The sequence below is a fragment of the Protobothrops mucrosquamatus genome, unplaced genomic scaffold (genome assembly GCF_001527695.2).
Source record: "Protobothrops mucrosquamatus isolate PMUCROS unplaced genomic scaffold, P.Mucros_1.0 scaffold957, whole genome shotgun sequence".
Taxonomy (NCBI): Eukaryota; Metazoa; Chordata; class Lepidosauria; order Squamata; family Viperidae; genus Protobothrops; species Protobothrops mucrosquamatus.
The window spans coordinates 544175-559966 of NW_015387201.1; the positions used below are offsets into that span (position 1 = coordinate 544175).

Genomic DNA, 15792 nt, shown 5'->3' on the forward strand with positions numbered 1-15792 from the left:
AGGAGGAGGAGGAGGAGAAGGAAGAGGAGAAGGAAGAGAAGGAGGAGAAGGAGAAGGAGGAGGAGAAGGAAGAGGAGAAGGAAGAGGAGGAGGAGAAGGAAGAGGAGAAGAAGGAAGAGGAGGAGAAGGAAGAGGAGAAGGAGGAGGAGAAGAAGGAGGAGGAGAAGGAGAAGGAAGAGAAGGAGGAGGAGGAGAAGGAGAAGGAAGAGGAGGAGAAGGAGGAGGAGAAGGAGGAGGAGGAGAAGGAAGAGGAGGAGGAGGAGAAGAAGAAGGAGGAGAAGGAGAAGGAGGAGGAGGAGGAGAGTCCTCCCTCATTCAACGAGGGTCTTCTGCACTAGGCATATATATATATATATATATCTCCATATTTTTAAGAAAACGAGGGACAGGGGTCGTTGGTTTTGCTCCGACAGCAATGTAAACATCGATTCTGGGTTCAGCCCTTCCCACCGTCAGAGTTTGAAGGTAAAGACGACTTCGGCGTCGGGGTTCAAGTCCGTTGGGTTCTTGAGCTGGGATGTAAACAAGCCGGGGGCAGCCGGGTCCAGGTAAGGCCCCCCTGGAAAGCAGCAGGCTCCTTCAGGGACGCCTCGCTCCTCAATGGGACTCCCCTTGCCCAAGGCCAGACTCCTCAGCTTCTGCCTCTCTTGAGCTTGCCTGGCCCGGTTGGCGATGTACCTCACCCTGCTCTGGCTCCGGGACGAAGACCTTCGGATCAGGACGGTCTCTTCCTCTTCCTCTTCTTCCTCCTCCTTCTCAGCCTTGGCGGGCTCCAGGCAGGTGGGGGAAGTGATGTCGTTCTCCTGCTGGAAGAAGGTGAGCTTCCGCAGGCGCTCCGTCAGCTCGTCCGCGGGCCTTCCCGAAGCCTTGAAGGCCCTGACCGAGCGGGTGGCAAAGCTGCGGCGGATGCTGTGGTACTTGCTCTCCAGAGTGGACGTGATGTCGTCCGAGGTGAGATCTCCCAGGCTTTTGGACTTCCCGTGGTTGGCATCGGGGCTCTTCTGCTCTTCGGACTTGGGGCCAGGCCGCTTGAGGCTCTCCACGTACAGCCGGTTCCAGGTGTGCCTTCTGGAGACAGAAGAGAATCCCAGCGGCCTCGGGCGCAAGTCGTCGTCCTCCACGGGTTGATCGCACCTCAAGTTGGGGTTAGATTTGCTCTTGGTCACCGTGGGGGTTTCGCGCCCGGAGGCGGCGTTGGCCGACCACGGCCTGGCGATTCTTCGGTCGGGGAGGACCTCAAAGGTCTTACGAGCACCCAGGTCAGGGAGGCTTTCCCGGGCCAGGTTGGGCAAGGAGAGGTCTATTACGGTATCGTTAGAGGACATGCTGGAGGAAGAGGACATGCTGTCCCTGTGGGCACTGAAGTCAAGCTTGCTCCAGATCCGGTCGTTGACCGTGGCATCCCAGTAGACTTCCGCTGCAGGAGAACCTTTGTCAGGATGCTTCAGGGAGACTACACGGTCACCCACTTTATATCCTTCATTCTTTGATCTCCTGGCGACCGTCTGAGGCGTGGGGACTCCGGCAGTTCCTCGGGGGGTTGTGTGAAGTGGAGTTGGCGTGGCGCTGTTTCCCCGTTCGCTTTGGTGCGGTGGCCCAGCTCTGTTCGTCTCATCGCCGGCCGGCTGTTGAACCAGCCTATCCATCTTCTTCTGGCCGTTCCCAGCCGGATGGAGCCAACGATTGTCGAACACTAGGTTGTGCTGAAGTTGTGAAAGGAGAAGGCCTCCGTTACAAGGAGCTCTTTCCCAGGCCTCTCCTTCTTGGGTGCTTCCCATCCCTTCTTCCTCGTCCGAGGCTCTAGGAACGAGAAGCGTCTTCTCCAAAACCACAGGCTGCACAGGGGAAGTTCTCTTCAGCGGCCCGGGGTGGTCCCTCCCATCTGGGACAGCTTCCTGGGAAGGATGAGGCACAGATTCCTCTTTGGGATCCCTGACGAGGTGGGCGGGCGGAGGGAAGTAGAAGCCGGAAGGCTCCTCGTGGATGGTCTGCAGGTTGCGTAAGGAAGGGACCGACCTGTGCCTGGAGAACTGGTGGACATCTGGAGGAAGACAGAAAAGAAATCCGGGGATGAGTAAACGCCAAATAACTTCTCCTACCTAGAACTACTTCACACAGAACAAACCCTGACACTTTGCTACACCTAGCAGGGTTTTGTTGTGCCACCTCCACAAAACTCCCAAAATTCCCCTAGGGCAGGGGTAGGCAACCTTGGCTCTTTTATGACTCGTGGACTTCAACTCCCAGAATTCCTGAGCCAGCCACGCTGAGGGGAGAGGGAGAGGTTTCCAAGCTGAGCCAGGCTGGCTCAGGAATTCTGGGAGTTGAAGTCCACGAGTCATAAAAGAGCCAAGGTGGCCTACCCCTGCCCTAGGAATATTTTTGGAGGCACCACCCTGAGAAAGCTAAAATTGCACGAAATAACTATAGCGGGCACGGAGGGAACAAGCCGTTCTTTCCGCAAACAAACAAACATTCAGGAAAAGTAGCTTTAAAGACCAACTAACCACACTGGCACACAAGACACTTATGAGCTAAGGAAAACAGGACAAGGAAATCTTGCTGATGACGTTATGTAGTTTGGTAACGAGACGTTCAGGAATTATATTAAGACGAGCTTGGAGAACAAACCGCAGGCAAAATCTAAAAAAAAAAAAAAAGCTACAAGTCTTTCCTATTCTTTCAATGCAGGAAAAGTTTCAGACAATTAGTGTGAAGCCGGGAAGGGGAAACCGTAGAGCAAGGGGTAGGGAACTATGGTGCCTTTAGGACCTGTGGACTTCAACTCCCGGAATTCCCGAGCCAGCCACGCTGGCTCAAAGCAGGCGAAGGAAAGCACGACAGAAAGTCAACAGCAAAGTTCATCAGTTACCTGGGACTCCATCATCCTTTCAGTTCTTAACTACGCGGGAAAAGAGGGCGTGAGGAACAGGACACCAAAAGAAGAGGGAAAATTTTAAAAAAGAAAGAAAAAACCCAGTTAGTTCAGGGATAGAGAATAAATTAGGGAGAAGGAATGAGAGTGACTCAACGTGCCGATCCCGAGAATTCGCTTTTGACCAACCAGAAGACGCCCAAGAGAAAGAGCTGGGGGGGAAAAGCCAGGATTACGGATGATAATGTAAATTGTAAATCTACTGAGATATGAATAGAGAATGACACAGTTGGAAGGGACCTCGGAGGTCTTCTAGTCCAACCCCGTGTTCTTAGCTCAAAATGACCCCATTAGCATTAACCATCACCCCCGATTCGCAACCCAAAGGAAGCCGTTGATTAGAACTCGGAAACCCGTTTTAGAATTCCTATTTATGTAATAAACAACGAAGGGACCAGGGATCAAGTTAAAGTTTTGCTTTCCTTGATGCAGCAAATCTGGTTGGATTAGAAACGGATTTCGGATCACAGGCATGCATTGAACACACAAAGGGACACCACGACAACCTGCACAACAGAGGTTTGCTACAGGAGACGGGCTGGCATGCAGGGGAGAGGTCACTACTTGGTTACAGTGAAGCCCCCCAGCAGAAATGAAGTGGCCACCCCATGCTTGGACGGTCAACCAAGGACGACGCTCAAGCGGCCGAGCCACACATCAACCAGTGGGACAAGGAGCGCGGAGGTTTCTACGGGTAGACGACGGCACGATCTGGAATGGACGGGTCGGGCGCGGGAGATCTGCTCTTACCAGTAAAGAATATAGGGGATTTACTGCGAATTTCCTCCATTTTTTCAGAAAACAAGGCATTCATTTCCCTCTGAAGGGTGCCTGCCGGCTTCCGGGCGCTCTCCGGCCAGCCTTTGGAGAAATTGGGACTTTCCAAGCTCTCTAAGCTGCTGGAGCTGGAGGACACCGACCCGTTGTTGGAACCCACCAGGTTGACGGTACTCCGGTATTTGCCGCCAGGTGGAGAACGCCACCGGTGCCAGGACCGGTCCTTGGCCCCGAGACACGCGGCATCCCCCTTTTTCTTCCCTGAGGTCCCAAAGGGCTGGCAGGTTCTAGGCAGGCTCCTGGTGGCCCCGTAGCTGGTGCATAGGTGCAGATCGGAGCGCGCTCGGGGCTGTTCCCGGATCCCCCAAGGTTTGAGCTCCACCCGCTCCTCGCCTGCCAGTGCGCCACAGCAGCCACAGGGCGGAGCCTCGCCAGCGGACGGCTGAGCGCCGCTGGGCTCGCTCCACTGGCTCTCCACGTCGGGGCCCTCGTGGGAGCCCACCACACACTTCATGCAGTAAGTGGCCACGTTGATCCTACCCGGTTCGTTGCCGGCGCAGCGGGTGAAGAGGCCCTGTTTCTCGCCGGCCGGCTTCTCCCGGAGGCAGACCCGGCTGGCTCTCCGGATGGGCTCGCTGAAGGTGGCGTCCCGGAAGCCCTGTCCGCGGCTGCGCTGCTCTCTGCCCAAACTGCAAGGCTTACCTCTGGGTTCCTCGGGGTCTGCTTCCTGGCGGCTGACCCCCTCTGGGGAAGGAGAGGGCACGGGGGACGGGCAGTCGGACTCTTGGTCAAAGCGAGGGTGGGAGGTGTCTTCCAGAGCGGAGTCCTTGCTGGCCCCTTCCGAGCCGCTGTCTCTGGCGTCCAGGGCGATCTTGGGCTTTTTCAAGCTCTTGGTGGGTGCGCTGGCCGTCCGCCGTAGGAGCTGGCTGCTAAAGGAATGTTTGCGGTTGAGCTGACCAGCAACATGGCTGTCGAGCGAGGCCTGCTTTGGACTTCTGAGAAAGAGACTTTTTAAGCCCAGCGCTTGCTTGACCTGGGGGGAGAAGGAGAAGAAGGAGAGAAGCCATCACAGAGCAGGTATGCTTCTTCCCCGGCGGGGCGAGGGAGAAAACCAAAACAAACCAGACCCCACCGAGCAGCGATAATGCAAGATGTTCTTAACCTCAGAGTAGCCTCGGCTAATCCCGGCTGGACTGGAAGGCAGAACTGGGAGGAAGATAGGAATTGCAGTTTGGTTTCAAGATTTCACAGCTGTAGCCACCCGCCCTTCCCTAGCTGTTTACATTTCCTGACCCAAATGATGGTTCCCCCCCCTGCCCCCTGTGATCATGGGGAAGGCCACGTCTGCACAGGGCCATCTGAGTGTTGGAACCCTTCTAGCATCTGGGGCCCTGGGTGCTCTCTGAGCTTGGGTGTTTCCTTGCAGACGTTTCATGACCCAACTAGGTGACATCATCAGTGCTAGAAGGGAGAGGGTTTATGAGGAGGAGGAGAAGGAGGAGGAAGAGGTAGTGGTGGAGAAGGAGGAGGAGGAGGAGGAGGAGGAGGAAGAGGAGGAGGAAGAGGAGGAGGAGGATTGTGAGGTCCTTAATGCTCTCTGAGCTTGGTGGTTTTCTTGCAGACGTTTCATAATCCAACTAGGGAACATCATCAGGGCTAGAAGTAAGTTGGCAAATACATAGAACAACTATCAAGCTGACAACAACCCGATAGATAGATAGATAGATAGATAGATAGATAGATAGATAGATAGATAGATAGATAGATAGATAGATAGATAGATAGATAGATAGATAGATAGATAGATAGATAGATAGATAGATAGATAGATAGATAGATAGATAGATGGAGAGAGAGAGAGAGGTAGATAGATAGACGGAGATAGATAGAGAGATAGAGATATATATATAATAGATATAGATAGATGATAGATAAAGAGAGATATGAGAGATAGATGATAGATAGATAGATAGATAGATAGATGGATAGATGGATAGATAGATAGATAGATAGATAGATAGATAGATAGATAGATAGATAGATAGATAGATAGATAGACAGAAAATAAATCAGCAAGAAATCTCTCATGTACAACATACACAGATAATGGAGGAAGGGATTTTCCCCACCTCCCAAGAAATGCAAGACACTCCCCCTCCCCCATTGATGGAATGCAGTGGTGTGCAGTGATATTTCTTCCCCCTCCCTCCCTTCCCATCAGCCCCCTGAGGTCACTTGACGCATTCCCCCGGTGAGGCTATTCGCTGACCCTTGAATCCAAACGAGCGATTCAAGATCCCAAATCCAGTGCAAATTTGGTGGGGGGGAAGAAAAAAGAAAAGAAAAGAAAGCCGTTTAAGAAGAAGATCCAGCATATTTGCACCCGGGGGGAATCAAGCCCAGGGTGGGGACCCTTCAGCGGAGGGTGAAATAACCCACAGGACAAATTGTGGGTTCCGTTAGGGGTGGGGGATACTCCTTGGGGCTGGGGTTGCGTTAAGTCGAGGACGACCTGGAGAAACACGGAGGAAGGCCATTAGGATTTAAAAAAAAAAAAAAAAAACCAAAACATTGGGATAGCCAGTGGGGAATCCTGGATCTGCTTGATAAACGTGGGAAAGTCTAGAGGTTCAATGGCTTGGCAAACTTTCCGGGAAATGTCGCAATCCATGTTATGAGTGGAAGTTTGGGGTGTATGTGTGTGTCGTCGTCGGTTGTTGTTGTTTTTTTCCCCAAGAGGAGGAGAAAAAAAATAATAAGTAAAGCTAAATCAGGGGAAAGACACACACAAAAAAATGTTCATGACGTTTTCGGGTGGACGGAAGCATGCAAGCGTGGTGATGCTCCGAGCTCACTACACCTTCCTGGGTGTCGAGGAAGGGAGAAGGGGGGGTACCTTTGTGGCGTCTAAATTTGTTCTGCTTCTAAAAGGAGACCTTTTTTGCACACACAGAAGGCCACTGCAATCACAAACAGAAGACAGAAGTAAAAGGCAGAAAGTGAGACACGGGAGAAGAAGGAGGAGCAAAATCCGAGACGGCCCTAAGAGAGATGGAGGAAAGGGTCGGGCACCTAACCCACATACACAAATAAACACGGATAAACTACGAAAGGGGTGGTGTGGGGGAGGAGAGAGAGAGACAAAACAGAGGAGGAATCAAGGTGGACTTTGACATTATTCAATCCCCCCCAGGGAGGCAGAAAAGGGAGCAGAAAAAGAACAGAGTGGCTTTCTGAGCGTACCAAACAATTCTTAAAAAGTGTGACGGCTTTGCAGTAGAGACCCCTTCCCCAATTGCTCAGCTAGGCATTCTAGTCCTAGGTTTACTTACCACCTTCATGGAAACTAGCGCTTAAAATTGGGAGAGGGTACCATCGTCTACTTTGATATAACAGAATAACAGAGTTGGAAGGGACCTTGGAGGTCTTCTAGTCCAGCCCCCTGCTCAAGCAAGAGACCCTACAATATATCATTCCAGACAAAGTGTCGGATGTTGTCTGAAAAGATGGTTGCCAAAACAAATGGACCAAACGGGTGGATTCAAAGAGAACAACGGTCTTGAACCATCTCGACTGGCAATCTCAAAAACGGTGTTTCACCAAGGATGTCATGATTTTTTACAGTTAGCAGAAGGATGCTCCATACTAAACTCAAAATTCATTCAAAGGCGTGGGGAGAGCCAGGTGAAAAGTCCCCTTTCTGTATAATTAAATTTTATTTGGAATGAAGGGAGTCTAATTAGGAAAAAAAAAGCAACAGTTGGATAAGACTTTTTTGTTCCCCCTCCAGAGGCAGAAAGATATAGCATAATCCCCTTTGCGCAGATCTGAGTCTGGTTCCATATTCAGTGGGATTAGGCTCAGGGTCAGAGGTCACCTGCCCAAAATGAAGGAATCCCTTCCCTGGAAAGATTAGACTCCGTAATTAGTAGATTGATGCCCACAAAGTCAGGGGCAGGAGAAATGTTAATGAGAACACAACAAGGGGTAGGTAAGCGATTTGAAAAAAAACAGGAAGAACCAGAGATAAAGCAATCAAAAAACAAATCACCTGGGGAAATTGAAAAAGAGAAGGGGAGGGGGGAAGGACTTAAGGCGAGCGTACGAGTTGCAGTGGGAGGGGGCTTCTGAAGACAGAAAGAGATGCAGGCGGGGTGGTGTTGGGCAAACTGGAAGCCGGCAAGTCCCCCGCACCCCCCCAAAAAAATTGCTGCCAGCTTTTTAAAATGGCCGTGTCAGTCAGCTGCAAATTAAAACTATCCATCAGGAAGCAACTCAAGCAGTAGAAAAAAAGGGGGGGGGGCGAAGGAGAAATCAAAGAGGGCAGGAATTTGGTGGGGGCTGATCAAAGAGGGTTAATCAAGGGACAAAATTGCCTGCTGTGGAGAGATAGGCAAGCTTCAAATGCTCTGGGTGTCTGTCTCTGGGCGAAGGCGAGTTCATTAAAATCAATGCTGTTTGTCCATGTTGTTTCCCCCCACCCCCCAAAAAAACAAAAACAAACCAGAATAGCATCAAATAATGGTCCTGCCTCTCTGGAAAGTAAGTTTCTAGTCCTCATAATCTAAATCAATGCATTTGAGAGTCAGGCTCTCATTCCTTCCAGTCCAGCAGAAGCTCTTTCCTAAGGTCTCTCTCTCTCTCTCTCTCTCTCTCTTTCTTTCTCTCTCCCTCTCCCTCTCTCTCTCACACACACAACCTTCGGCTGTGTCTATTTGAAGTGAAGGACAATTGACAGGACTACTTTTCTACTTAATTAACACCGACATAATTCACTTTCTGGAGGTTTTTTTTTTTAAAAAAAAGGCAAAGGGCTTTTAAGCTTATGGTTAGACCCTGTGCGAGAGAGGGTGAGAGAGAGAGAGAGACAGACAGACAGAGAGAGACAGAGAGAGAGGGAGGCAGAGAGACAGAGTGAGAGAGACAGAGACTGACGGAGAGACCGAGAGAGACAGAAACAGAGAGAGACCAAGAGAGAGAAAGAGACAGAGAGAGAGAGAGAGAGAGAGAGACAGAAACAGAGAGAGACCAAGAGAGAGAAAGAGACAGAGAGAGAGAGAGAGACAGAGAGAGACAGAAACAGAGAGAGACCAAGAGAAAGAGAAAGAGACAGAGAGAGACAGAAACAGAGAGAGACCAAGAGAAAGAGAGAGAGAGAGAGAGAGAGAGAGAGAGAGAGAGAGAGAGAGANAGAGAGAGAAAGAGACAGAGAGAGAGAGAGAGACAGAGAGAGACAGAAACAGAGAGAGACCAAGAGAGAGAAAGAGACAGAGAGACAGAGAGAGAGACAGAAACAGAGAGAGACCAAGAGAGAGAAAGAGAAAGAGACAGAGAGAGAGACAGAGAGAGAGACAGAGAGAGAGACAGAAACAGAGAGAGACCAAGAGAGAGAAAGAGACAGAGAGAGAGAGAGAGAGAGAGAGACAGAGGGAGACAGAAACAGAGAGAGAGAGAGACCAAGAGAGAGACAGAGACTGACAGAAAGACTGAGAAAGAGAGACTGAGAGAGAGACAGACAGAGACAGAAACACAGAGAGAGAGAGACCGAGAGAGAAACAGAGAGAGACAAAGACAAACAGAGAGAGAAAGAGAGGGGGGGGGCAGGAAGAAATCCAATTTTCCCCTTTCCTTCCTGCTTCAGTTTATTAAGCGCTACGGCATCTAACTGACTCCTGGCCAAGGAACGCATCGATCCATCCTCTCTTCGCCCCCCGCCCCGGATTGATGAAAAACTGGAAACATTTATTTGGACAGAGGCTGGGGGAATCTTTCGACACAAAATGAGCCAACTGCAGGAGGAAAGGGGGGGCTACCAAATTTCCTCCCCCTCCCCTGCAGGCAACTAACCCCAATTCGGGGCCTGATCCGGTACAAGGTGGAAAGGAATGATGGGCTGGGCTCCCCCCCCCCCCCCACACACACCCTGCACAGCTTTCCCTGGTGGATGTTGGAAAGGGAAGGAGCAGAAGAGCACCAAGGCCCGCCGGGAAGCTTTGCCCCCCCCTCTTTAATTTCATTTAACGCTGAGGACCAGACCCAGAGGGATTAGAAGCGGAAGATTTTCCAGACAAGATGCCTTCTTTTCATTGACCCAACTGGCCTCCCTCCAACTCTCCCTCGGATGTTTGGCCGAGAGGAGAAAAGAAGGAAATTTGGAAAGAGGCTTGAACTTAACGTGTTAACTTCTCCCCTTCCCAGTTCCCCTTGTTGGAAGGAGAAAAAAGGGGGCCTAATGCCAGGGTTGGTTTTTTTTGCAAAAAAAACCAACAACACCCCCAAAACGTTGCTACGCAACGTTGCCCGTCCGGCACGGCTCCTTCCCGGCGGGATTCGCAGCACCTGGAATCCGATGGGCCAACTCTAAATCCAGACAGAGACTCGCTTGTTCTCTTTGGGACGTTTTCCCTGCTCCTCCCCGCCTCCTGACACGTTTTTTTGGCTTTCAATGGGGGACTGTCCGGGAAGAGCCCATCGGCTGAGAAGGGATCTCTCCGAACAGACGCGCAGATCTGCTTTCTCAGCCCCTGGCTGAAAAATCAAACAGAGCTAAAGTGCCAACAAACCAGCTTTCCTTTTCAAAAAGACCCTCCCCCCAACCCCAAAAGAATTCCATCATACAAGTACTCCTCGGTTTATGACAGTTCATTCAGGGACCGTTTGAGGTCACAACGGCCCCGGAAAAAAGGGACTTATGATTGTGTTTTTTTTTCACACTTAAGGCCGTTGCTGAAGACCCACCCATGCGGGTCAGGCGACCCAAATTCAGATGCTCGGCAACTGACTCGTATTTACGACGGTTCGCAGCGTCCGGGGGCTCGTGTGATCCCCTTGGACGACCTCCTGACAAGCCGAGTCGACGGGGAAGCGGGATTCACTTAAGAACCGTTAACAACTGCGGTGATTCTCTTAACAACGGTGGCAAGAAAGGCCGTCAAATGGATCAAAACTCATTTAACGACCGTCTTGCTTACAAAATAAATTTGGGGCTCAATAAGTTGAGGACTACCTGTAGTTTAATTCAGTAGGGAGTTGGGGGTTTGGTATTTTGAGATATATCATAGAACATATGCGGATGAGAAGATGGATAAATGAGACCCTAACTCTCCTTTTTTTCTTAAGTTTCTTAATTTTCCAAGACAATGGCTGTCCCAACCTAAACTGGTTTGCAAACTGACAAAACAGAAAACTCGTAGATACTTTGGCTTCTGTTTCTTTTCCTGACCAGGTTATGTGTATTTTGGCAAGCTGTTTTTGGTTCCTAATGGAGTTGCTTCCGCTAGACAGCATTATTTTCCACTGATTTGGCTTGGCTAATGATGATGAATAGATTAAAAAGGCACAAACACACATCCCTTGATGGATGAACTCGCTGCTCTCTGTAACTGGGAGGAGATAATTGGGAGGCCTGCCTCAGAAGAAATCCATCAGATAGGTACAGTACAAATAGGATATTTTGGTAAAACAGGCACAAGAAAACCTTGGATTCACCAAAACGCAAACGCAAGAGAGTCAGCTTGGGTTTTGCAAGCAACGAAAAGCTAGAGAAATTTCGGAAAAGCGGACTTGCCATTTTTTAATCGAGGTGGGAAGAGAATAAAATTGGATGGGGAATTAATTTTAAAAAAAAAACCAACTATCTATAGCATGGACCTTTTTTTCCTGAAGGTCCAGCCTTTGGAAAAGGGTTAAAAAAGAAAAAAAGAAAAGAAAAAGAAAATAGAAGAAACCCTTGTCGGAACGGTGAGGTTTTTCCTGACGTGCATTTAAACAGAGACATCCAGTGATCTGACCATATTCAAAAATTGCTAACACAGTTATGCCGGATCCCGTTGCACGCGTCAATCATTGCAGTGAAAAAAAATGACAAATTCCTTCCTAAGCAACGTGAAATGTAATTATTTCTTCTCAAGCGCTAAAAGACCCTTGAACACAGGAGCACTGGCGGTGTAACTAGCTGAGAAAAAACGACTCTCTCTGAGTCTGGATAAGAATTTCCCAAAGCACTGGGTCAGCTGATCATCAGGAATCCACACAACTGCAGCAAGGATTAGGTTTGGCCAAGGCTGTTGCTGAGTTTTTGTGGGCAAAGCTAGAAAGCACCCAGTGCATGCTCAGAATCGTTTTGAGACTGATTTTTTTTTTTTTTAAAAAATGCATATATGAACCACCTGATTACAGAAATATCTGTGTTAGCCCCAAAGATGCTTTTCCAAAAGGCAACTGGACTTTCTAGGTGTTTTTCCTTGAAAACGTTTCGCTTCTTATCCAAGAAGCTTCTTCGGTTCTAACTTCTTCAGTTAGAATCAAAGAAGCTTCTTGGATAAGGGGGAAAAAAAAAAACTAAGAAAATCCAGTTGCCTTTTGGAAATGCAGCCTTGGGGACCAGCATGACCTGGATGATGGAGAATCTCCGTAGATATGAAATCATTTCAAAATGCCAGAGAAAGGGGGCACCGTTGGTTCTTCCTTCCGTTAAGGACAAGTCAACCATCTCATCTGGAAGAAATCTTAGGTTCTAGACAGGTTTGCACGGCTCGGACTTCAGGATGACTCACCTTACCACATATGTCGTTGACGGCTATGTGAACGAAGACGGAAGCTTCCTCCATACCTTCTAGGTAGACGTGCCGATAGCCTGGAAGCAAGGAAAGCGGGGTGAATGAGGGCTTCTCGTCTCCTTTAGCCCAAAATCCCTTCCGGGGTCTCCCAACCTCCCCCATTTATGGTCAGAGAGGAGATCTGGTTGCAAGGAGAGGGAAGAGGAAGGAGAGCAGGTGAAAGTGACAGCTGAGCCAAGACCAGGATCCAGAAAAAGGGAGGTGTCAAAACAACGGGTGGCCAATGAACGACAAGAGAAGGAAGCTAAGAGAAGGCGCTCGGAACCGGGCACACCCTAAGCCAAGCTTATCTTGGGTTAAGGAGGAATTATCCATTAAGAAAGAAGATGATGCCGTCTAAAAAGGGAAAGAATGGAACTGGGAACGGGCTGGTCACATAGCAAGAACGGACGGCAGGTGGACCAAGGCAGTCCTAGAACGGATCCCGCTTGATCAAAAGCGTCCACAAGAGAGATCTAAAACAAGATGGAGTGACCACATCAGCCCAGTAGGGCAGGCCCAATTGGCAAAGAACCGTCTTGGTTGGAAACGGGCCAAAGAGGCCTTCCTCCTGCAGTGGATGGAGAATGGCTAAAATGAGGGTGATGATGGTTTTTTGTATTTTATATTATGAGTGAATGAATGAAGACAAACACCCAAACACACACACACACACACACACACACACACAAATATATATATGTATAAAGAGAAGTCTCTTGGGGATCCAAAACTACTGGAGGATGCTGCCACTTATTCAGTGCTGGCATTAAAGCAAGTTGGGTCTCAGAAGTTTCCAGATGTTTAATTTATTGCCGGTTCTTTCATATCCTGCGACCACATTGCATCTGTCAGTGGAGATGCTCCTTTGTGGAATTCAGAAGCAGCTTCTCTCTCTCTCTTTCTCTCTCTTTCTCTCTCTCCAGTTATCAAAGACCGGAGTCCCCGCTGACAATCACATATTTTCTAACTGATTCGCTGGCTCTCCCGGAAAGCCATCCGGAGTGTCACAATTCACGTGTCTTTTGTTCGTTCTTCTCTTTCGGTGCCACCTAGAGGGTCTTTCCTCCCCCTTTCGTTGAAAATCTTCTCCTCTCCTCCTCAGCTTGGAAGAGGATAAAAGATGAAGGACAGGGATAGATGGAAAGACGGGGTGTGTGTTTGTGTGTGTGTTGTGTTATCTGAGCTGGGGAGGCCCTGGCGGATGTGCATACATTCGGGTGCCCAAAGGGGGAGACGGAGTGGATGGGGGGAAGGAGGGAGGAAAGAGTCCCATTAATAACCCCCCAATTTTTGCAGGCATTCCTCCTCCAGCTGGCTTGTAACGTCATTATTGGCATTAATGGCGGCCAATCTTTGGCTGCCAGTGAAAATGACAGCCTCGTTTTAAGGCAAAACCAAAAATAAATCCATGCTTTGAAGTTTTTCCCCATCGATCTGGGGATGAGCCAAAGGAAAGTTGGCAGAGATAACCAGCAATTCGGAGACGCCTTTTTTGGTTATGGCTGGCAGGAGGAACGGGGCGAGAGAAAACGGGAGGATATCCGTGGTCCTTTTTCTGTGGCTTCCACTAACGTCAAATGCTCCAAGGACTAACTTACTAGATGTCTCTCCAGGGTTTTCAAGGAAGATTTTTTTCAAAGATTTGGGGGCACACCCAGCAAAGAATTTCCTCTTTATTGCCTGTTTGGGACCTACCTTAACGGGCAAATTCTCAGAGCCTCAGAGGAAATGCAGGGGAACAAAAATTAAAAAAAAAAACACATGGTTATACGAACAGGTGCATCTTACCTGGCATCATTGACGTAAACGCAATCGTTCTCTGACCGATAAAATCCCTCCCGATGGGATCGTGGTCCCAGACCAGGAAACGCACCAGGGCAATCTCTGGCATGCCAATGTTAAAAACCAAGGTTTCTTCCCACATCGGATTGAAACCTGCAAAACCAAGAGCCAGGAGAATGGACCTTTCCAAGAGTGATCTACTGAGCAGTGTTTCTCAACTTTGGCACCCTGAAAATGGGCGGACTTGAACTCCCAGCCAGCCATAGATAGATATGTGTGGACTTCAACTCCCAGAATTCCCCAGCCAGCCATAGATTCCACAGAGAAGAGGGGATCGACTTACTCTTCAAAGCACCAGAAGGCACAGAACAGAGATGGCGGGAAAGGGGGAGTCAAAATGAAGGGGAGAGGAGTCATACCGTTGTCGTCCACAACCCTGGTCTGCTCTTTGCAACAATCCATGGGCAAGCCGATCACTTCGACTTCCACAAACGGATCTATGATCTGGAAAACAGGTCAAATATGAATGTCACCAAGCACAGCTGGACCGTGGCCTCTTTCCCCAACTCGGTGGCTTTCTTCGTGGGCCATAAATCTGAATTAACTGACAAGATGGCTCTCTTAAGATCTGAGAAGAGACCTTCTGCACATCTGCCACCCAAAGACCTTTGATTCTGGAGATACTGGAGAAGGACCACGTTCCTCCACGTTGTCCTTCCAAAGATCGCCAGTTCAATTCCTCCGCTTAAGGACACATATACAAGAGAGAGTCTCAAAACGCCCTGATTTTTTGTTGTTGTTGTTTTTAAACACTCACATACTGCTGAGATAAACCATCTTTTGATCTTCAAACTAACAAACCAGTCAGTGGAAGAATAAATACGTAATTTGGAGCAACCTGGACATTTTGCAAGGAAGGTATAAAAGCCCGGGCTTTCCCAGGAGATGTAATCTATATTTGGAGCGGCACAAGGGGAAAACTGGAAAGCTGTTTTTATTCAGAATCAAAATACTTTTTATTCGAGCAAACTTGCAGAAGGGAAAAGAATCGAGGGCGTTTAAGAGTTTATTTAGATGCACAACGACGCATCACCTACGTGTTGCGGTGTGCCGGTCCCATCGTTGATACTCAGACTGGCCCCCAAGTGAGAAAGGGATGATTAGAAACACAATGCTATTTTTGTTTCCTGGACAGGCCAATTAACAGCTGGGGAGAAAGAAACCACCCACAAGGATTACGGTGTAGCCCCCAATTAAAAAATATATATAAAAAAAACAAGACACAACTTTTGCTCACAGGCAAAATAAATCCTGGGAAGGGATGGGGGGAAAGAGGGGAGAAGACAAAATTTGGAACAGAGCCCCGTTCAAACAGGCTCCCTCCGAAGAAAAGCCATCGATCTTGGCTCTTGACAACTCAGCGGCTTAAATGTCCGTTTTTTACAGGGAAATTCGGGGCTCGTTCGCTGGGAGTTTTATTTATTTATTTTTCAGTCTCTCCCCCCCACACCCCCACCCCACCCCCTTGCTTTCCAGAGAGGCCCGTTGAATAGAGGCTTGTCACTTTGATGGAAGGTCTTGGCAGAACTTTCCTGATTCCCCAGAGGCACCCTGCGGACAATAATGTGGACTGGGCTCTTTATTTTTATTTTTTTGCACAAAGAGAACCAGCCAAGCACCTGCTAAATGCAGCCCCCC

General features: G+C 49.1%; 1 protein-coding gene across 1 annotated transcript; it reads right to left on the minus strand.

The window, feature by feature from the left end:
• Window positions 1–452: 452 nt before the first annotated feature.
• On the minus strand, window positions 453–14598 carry PLCH2 (phospholipase C eta 2; the record flags this gene model as incomplete). The annotated part of the gene is made up of 5 exons (XM_029284798.1): window positions 453–2041; window positions 3686–4745; window positions 12268–12347; window positions 14101–14247; window positions 14514–14598. Coding segments are annotated over 5 exons (2961 nt in total), but the record flags the coding sequence as incomplete, so codon positions are not given.
• Between the last annotated feature and the right edge of the window lie 1194 nt (window positions 14599–15792).